Consider the following 7487-nt stretch of genomic DNA (forward strand, 5'->3'; position numbering starts at 1 on the left):
TCTCTCTCTCTATATATTATTAGAAAAGATTTATATTTTATATAAATGCTTTTCTTTTTAACTTTATTCGTCAAATAATCCTGAAAAAATTATCTGCATATTAGATTGCTTTCTGAAGGATCATGTGACACTAGAGGCTGGAGTAATGATGAAAAAAAAATTCAGCGTTGCATTACAGAAATAAATGATTTTTTTAAAGCATATTAAAATAGAAAACCATTATTTTAAACTGTAATGATATTTTACAATATTATTATTAATATTATTATTAATATCCTGTATTTTTGTCAAATAAATGGTGTGAAATATCGCTTTGCCTGCCCTGTTGGTTTGATCCATAGACAGTAAAAGAAATGGACACAGCGACCCCATTGGAACTCAATTGAGACAAATGAAGCCCATTTTTAGCGTTTTTTAGCACTTCCGTTTCTGACGCGCAGACTCAAACGAAGCTTGACGACGTCAGCAACCTGTCAGACAGATGTAAATCTTCTAGTAGCTGTGCGTGCAAACTGCCATCGTTAATCTTGCAGAGACGGCGAGCTTGAGCGGGGAGTTCTTTGTCGTGAGTGAGCAGGAGTAAGTATTCTGATTAATTATTTTGTATAGTATTTTAAAATGTAACGCCAGTACGCCCTATTAAGTTAATTGCCTGCGAGCTTCTCCTCCTGTCTGTACGGTAATGTGACAGAGAGCCGAGTGGTTATGACGCAATCGTTAGCCTATTTTTTACAAAAACTGTTTATACGGGGCCATAATGTAACATAGAAGGTAATGGAGCCCTTTATACATTGTCGTGTATCTTTAGAAATAAATAATGGACAAACAGAGTCTTTAAACGCCTCAGATGTAAAGTTATTCGCTGTCAAAGTGACGCCAAAATGAATGGGAGTCAATGGGAATGCTAACGCAAGTGAAGTTCTGCTAAAAGATGGCAGCCCCCACCCGGCTTCAACTTCCGGTCGAGTTCCTTGCCCCTTGGTTTGATCCCTGGCACTAGGAGGCGGTCTTTACTTCCGCTCAGGATCAACAACTGCAGAAGAAGAGCGTCACCGCTCCTGCTGGCTGACCACATCACTTCCGCCGCACATCATCACACGGAATACATCAACAGAAAATACTGTGAGTAACATTTTTGTTTTAGGGTTTATTTGCCTCTCAATGCGCAGTTTTAGCCATAATATCTAACTTTACAGTCCCTTCTCAAAGCTCAATTGTATCAGATTTCCATAGCTGTGAGGGAATCAACATTATCTAAGAAAGAGCGATTCATTTCCGCTACAGATTTGATAAACAGACCTTGTGGAGTGTTTTTATACTAACCCGTCAAAAAGATCGTTTGGTTAAATGGTCTTATGTTTCTTAACTTTATATGTTTTGGACCCATCTGACGTAACGTAATGCTACAGCTCAACAAACTTGTTCTTCCAGATTCTTTCTCATTGTGAATGCAGTTTCTGTACCAGCCCATGAGTGACATCGATTTACTATTAGCGCAAATCATTTAATTTATGACATTTATATCTTGCTGCACAATCGATGGGAAGTGTTCTAAACGAAGTAGCTGGAATAATGAAAGCTATAAAATTGATTATTTATTTTTCTTCATGGTTTAATTAAAAAAATATATAGAAAAAGAGAAAATTGTCAGCAGTTGTGTGCAAGCAGTGACCCGTTGAGATGGATGGAAAAGCAAGTGACCCCTTCAGCAGTGAGGCAGAACAGCTTCCTGGGGCAGGAGCAGTGGGGAGGTGAGTCACCAGAAATACTACAATCCCAGAAATTGTAGAGCAAGAGCCCAACATTTTTTTTATTTTTTTAAGATCTATAAATTTACAGTAACTCATTTTCTTTCATTTCTATTTTTTAATAATTGTTTTCAAATGCACTAAATTAAAAATAATGCCATATCTGATGTTTTATGCATTATAATTACCCTTGATTGTGTTATTATGATGCAATTATGTTTTTGTATATCTGTAAACGTTATTACTCTGTTATTTCTGTTTTCCTGTCAGGCTGTGGCTGCCCAAAGGTCTGTCTGGGAATGTGATTAAGGATTGGGTGGACCGCAGGCGGAAGTCCATCCGTCCGTGGGCCACCTTTGTGGACCAGCGCAAGTTCTCCAAACCTCGGAATTTTGGAGAGCTGTGCCAACGCGTGGTGAGGAACCTGGACACCTTTTACAGCAACTACACCTTCATCTTCCTGGGACTCATTCTCTACTGCATGTAAGGAACTGCTTAGTAATAATCATCTAGAATTTTGAATGCAAATGAGTTCTCATTCAACTACATGATGCTGTTTTAATTTAACCTCTTCAAATGACATAAAAGGCTCACTGTAGTAGAAATATAAAGCGTTTAACAAGCCTCTGTTCTTATGTACACAGCATGGGTGTGTGTGTGTGTGTGTGTGTGTGTGTGTTTTAGTTTCTCTGTAGTTCCACATTCATGCAATATGGAAAGTGTTTAACAGAATAAACATTCACAACTCTTTTCTCTCTCCTTTTCTCCTCCAGCATCAGTTCGCCGATGCTCTTGATTGCTTTGGGAGTGTTTGCTGGTGCCTTCTATATAATTCACTTGAAAACACTGGAAAAGAAGCTGGTTGTTTTCGGTAAGAGAGTGAGATCATGTTGTTTTAGTGGTTCTGTATAAGGCTGTATGAATAACATGCTCTTCTGTTTCTCTCAGGTCGTGAGTTGACCCAGGGACACCAGTTAGGTTTAGCAGGAGGGGTTTCCTTCCCTGTGTTCTGGCTTGCAGGTGCAGGAGCTGCTGTGTTTTGGGTACTAGGTGAGATTTTTGCCTTTATCTCATTGTACTTCTGTGTTCTATCCCAAACAGCTCTTCTGTAATTTTTTTTTTCTTATTTAGGTGCTACACTAGCTGTTATTGGGTCCCATGCAGCATTTCATGAGCTGGAGTCGTCTGACATGGATGAGCTGCTCATGGAAACGGTTTAAATCTTTCACCTTTTGGCTCATGTTAACCTAAGTTGTCTTGCCTAATCATATATATTGCCACATATTGTTTGCACTTATTTGGCAATATCAGTTTTCTCACAGATTGGTCAGCAAAGAAATACAAACTGTTAAACTGACATTGCCCTAAACGGATCAAGCACACTGAAAAGCCTCAAATGCCTTTCATGGTACATACTGGATATTATGTTTGTTACATTATTTATTTCTACAGCATCCTCAAAGCACAAACTAAATTGACCGTGACCCAAAGATAGAAATCCAGTTTAGTCGAAAAACTATTTCAATTGAAATTGTCCTTAAGGGTTTAAGTCAACCAAAACTGAAAATTTCCGACTTGTATGATGGCTTTGTTGCTCTGTGAAACTCAAATGAATTGATTTTGAAGAATGCTTTGACTTTTTTTGTCCACAACGAATGGAAAAAGGGGTTCAAAACAACATTGGAACCCATTGACTTTGAATGTATGGACAAAAAAAAAAACACTTGAGATATTTTTCAAAATGTCTTCTTTTCTGGACCACAGAAGAAAAGAGAATGTGATACAAGCTTGGAATTCACAGGATTTTGGGGTTAACTGTGCTTTTAAATGCTCCTCTCACACTAAAAGACAAATATGAGTACTGGTAATAGCTTTTGATCAAAATGTTATACTGGATCATCCAAAATAGCGATTAAAAAAAAAAAAAAACTATTCAGACAACAAGAATGTACCGTCTTGACAGTTTGTGTGATTTATAAGGTACCAGTCATTACAGAATCATTTGTCTTAAGCTATATTTATCTCATATGTTGTAATATCAGTTTTGTTAGGATCGCTAACGCATGCATGATTTAATAACAGAATGTGTCAGCAAAGAAAAAAAAAGTATTCTTGCTATTCAGTGTAACCAGTTTCTGATGCCAATATTCCCAGTGGAAGTTTTTTTTATATACTACTGTGCAAAAGTCCATTAGTATTTTCATCAACAACAACAACAAATTTAAGCCAGTTATTTCTGTCATTTGCTGAAGTGTGTTGGTAGGAAATATCAGTTTACTTTTCCAAGCATTCCTTTTGCCATTAATTGTAATAATCCAGTGAGATTTTTGTTTGCACAAGTCTTACAGTCTTGTGTCTTATGACAGCCAGTGGTCCACACAGAGATCTGATCTCATCAACTTTTACACAGTACTGTATATATATACAAATATGTTCTCTCATTTAATGAAAATGTTTCTTTTATTTACCTCTTGCTTCTGTTGTATCATTGAATGGGAAGTGCAATAAAATGTTCAGTCTGTACAATACCCTTAAATCTGTTTATCTTCTCTTTTTTTTGTCTCAACACACATTACAAATTTGTTGTATGTGACCTTTGATGACATCAGACCAGTGACAGTCCATCTCATTTTCTAGTTTCCATAGTGATGACCTTGAGTGGGCTCTACCTCTCCTTTTAAAACACTGCGGCAAGAGCAGCCGATCGATACTCCATTACAGCAGTGCAGTCAGTAGGGAGGGAGAAAGAGGAGCACTGCGGTGAGCCCATAGCATTTTCCCAACGGACATTAGGTGTGTGTGTGTGTGTGTGTTTGTGTGTCTGACAACCCAGATTTGCAAGTCAGTAGTTTGCAGTGAGATCTATGTATGATGAATGCTGTGGTCAGCATATTACAGTCACTCTCTGCTCTGGCCTAAAAACAGTTTGTTTCTTGTTTGCAATTGTTAAGAGAAGTAGATGTAATTGTGTTATTGTTCAAAGAGATAATTTTCCCGTTTGAGATGCCAGGGAAAAATAAATCATTTAATAAATGACATATTTAACATATTTTTTATTTATTTAACCTTTAATTTGTATAAAATTATTTTATATAATTTAGAATTTTCCTCTGATTTAATCAGTACAGAGTAAGCAGATATTATTCATGCTTTTTAAGTTGTCTCAAAGGACAGCTTGGTGACTCATCGAAAAAATTGTATTTAGTATATAAAAATGCAGTAAAATAAACAGGGATGCACTATAAGAAATGGTTTATACCTTAAAATTTTATTTACTATCAGTTCTCATAAAACTAGGTAAAGACAAACTATTGACACTTGTTTTGTGACCTATTAAAATGACCATATACATATACATATATTTTACACACACACACCTAAAGGATTATTAGTAACACCATACTAATACAGTGTTTGACCCCCTTTCGCCTTCAGAACTGCTTTAATTCTACGTGGCATTGATTCAACAAGGTGCTGAAACCATTCTTTAGAAATGTTGGCCCATGTTGATAGGATAGCATCTTGCAGTTGATGGAGATTTGTGGGATGCACATCCAGGGCACGAAGCTCCCGTTCCACCACATCCCAAAGATGCTCTAATGGGTTGAGATCTGGTGACTGTGGGGGCCATTCTAGTACAGTGAACTCATTGTCATGTTCAAGAAACCAATTTGAAATGATTCGAGCTTTGTGACATAGTGAATTATCCTGCTGGAAGTAGGTATGGTGGTCATAAAGGGATGGACATGGTCAGAAACAATGCTCAGGTAGGCCGTGGCATTAAAACGTTGCCAAATTGCCCTCTTGGTAATATTTTAAGGAAATATGGTATTAATTTTCACTGTTATGCGGATGACACCCAACTTTACCTGTCTGCCAAACCTACCGGTTCTTTTCCTCCGCCATCTTTGTCAAGCTGTTTAGCTGAAATTAAAGACTGGCTTTCAGCGAACTTCTTGAAATTAAATGGCAATAAAACGGAGGCTCTGCTTGTTGGCACTAGATCTGTTGTGTCTAAATCTAATTGTTTCTCTTTACACATTGATAATACTGCCATCTGTCCTTCCTCTCAGGTTAAAAGTTTGGGTGTCATCATGGATAGCACATTATCTTTTAAAGCTCAGATTAATAATATCACACGGATTGCATACTTCCATTTGCGCAATATTAATCGTCTACGTCCATTTCTTTCAAATAATAAAACTGCAGTTCTCATTCACGCACTAGTCACCTCACGTATAGACTACTGCAATGCTCTTCTCACAGGTATTCCCTCCAAATTGCTACATAAACTTCAATTGGTTCAGAATTCTGCAGCTCGTGTTCTCTCTAGAACATCTTATACTGATCACATTTCTCCGGTTCTCCAGCAATTGCACTGGCTTCCAGTAAAATATAGAGTTGAATTCAAAATCTTGCTACTCACTTATAAGGCACTTCATAATCTTGCACCACAATACCTTACTCAACTTCTCCAGGTTTATACTCCTTCACGTGCACTTAGATCTTCATCTTCAATTTCTCTTGTGGTACCTCGGATTCGACTTACTACTATGGGTGCCAGATCTTTTAGTCATGTTGCCCCCCGCCTATGGAACTCCCTTCCCCTCGATGTTCGCAATAGCGATTGCTTGTTGACTTTTACAAAGCGTCTTAAGACATATCTTTTTATACAGGCTTTTTTATAATTTTTTTTTATTAAGACTTAAATCCACTTTATATGTATATGCTGTTTGTTTCTTGTTTGTTTTGTCTTATGCAGTGACCTGTATATTGCTTGTAAGGTGACCTTGGGTGTTCTGAAAGGCGCCATGAAATAAAATGCATTATTATTATTATTATTAAATTGGCACTAAGGGGCCTAAAGTGTGCCAAGAAAACATCCCCCCACACCATTACACCACCACCAGCAGCCTGCACAGTGGGAACAAGGCATGATGGATCCATGTTCTCATTCTGTTTACACCAAATTCTGACTCTACCATCTGAAGGTCTCAACAGAAATCGAGACTCATCAGACCAGGCAACATTTTTCCAGTCTTCAGCTGTCCAATTTTGGTGAGCTCGTGCAAATTGTAGCCTCTTTTTCCTATTTGTAGTGGAGATGAGTGGTACCCGGTGGGGTCTTCTGCTGTTGTACCCCATCCACCTCAAGGTTGTGTTTGTTGTGGCTTCACAAATGCTTTGCTGCATACCTCGGTTGTAACGAGTGGTTATTTCAGTCAAAGTTGCTCTTCTATCAGCTTGAATCAGTCGGCACATTCTCCTCTGACCTCTAGCATCAACAAGGCATTTTCACCCACAGGACTGCCGCATACTGGATGTTTTTTCCTTTTCACACCATTCTTTGTAAACCCTAGAAATGGTTGTGCGCGAAAATCCCAGTAACTGAGCAGATTGTGAAATATTCAGACCGGCCCGTCTGGCACCAACAACCATATCACGCTCAAAATTGCTTAGATCCTCTTTCTTTCCATTCTGACATTCAGTTTGGAGTTCAGGAGATTAGGTGTTTCTCAATGTCAAGGAAGGATCCTCGGAAGCCAGTATTTCGAGGATGCTACGTCAAGGACTGTTCCAATGTCGAGGATCCTCGGAATTTCAACCAAGGACTGAGTCCTTCGTTCGAAGAATATCCCATACACAGGAAAGGATGCATATGTGTATCCTTTGCGCTCTTCGCGCTCTCAAATCACCCACAATCCTATGCGCGCAGCTTTGCTATCTAACGCTAGTTCA

The 7487-nt window shown here is 38.3% G+C and overlaps 1 protein-coding gene across 2 annotated transcripts; it reads left to right on the forward strand.

Moving 5' to 3' along the window:
• Positions 1 to 999: 999 nt before the first annotated feature.
• LOC113060016 (prenylated Rab acceptor protein 1-like) lies at positions 1000 to 4284 on the forward strand. 2 transcript variants are annotated; one of them, XM_026228781.1, is made up of 6 exons: positions 1000 to 1122; positions 1633 to 1751; positions 2019 to 2231; positions 2522 to 2619; positions 2697 to 2798; positions 2880 to 4284. In XM_026228781.1, exons 2-6 carry the CDS (start codon positions 1681 to 1683, stop codon positions 2966 to 2968), a joined length of 573 nt encoding a protein of 190 aa, XP_026084566.1. In that variant the 5' UTR covers positions 1000 to 1122; positions 1633 to 1680; the 3' UTR covers positions 2969 to 4284. The 2 variants fall into 2 exon arrangements, with proteins under 2 accessions (XP_026084566.1, XP_026084567.1); XM_026228782.1 differs by having other exon boundaries at positions 1042 to 1122; positions 1669 to 1751.
• Positions 4285 to 7487: the final 3203 nt, after the last annotated feature.

The sequence above is a fragment of the Carassius auratus genome, chromosome 41 (assembly GCF_003368295.1).
Source record: "Carassius auratus strain Wakin chromosome 41, ASM336829v1, whole genome shotgun sequence".
Classification (NCBI taxonomy): Eukaryota; Metazoa; Chordata; class Actinopteri; order Cypriniformes; family Cyprinidae; genus Carassius; species Carassius auratus.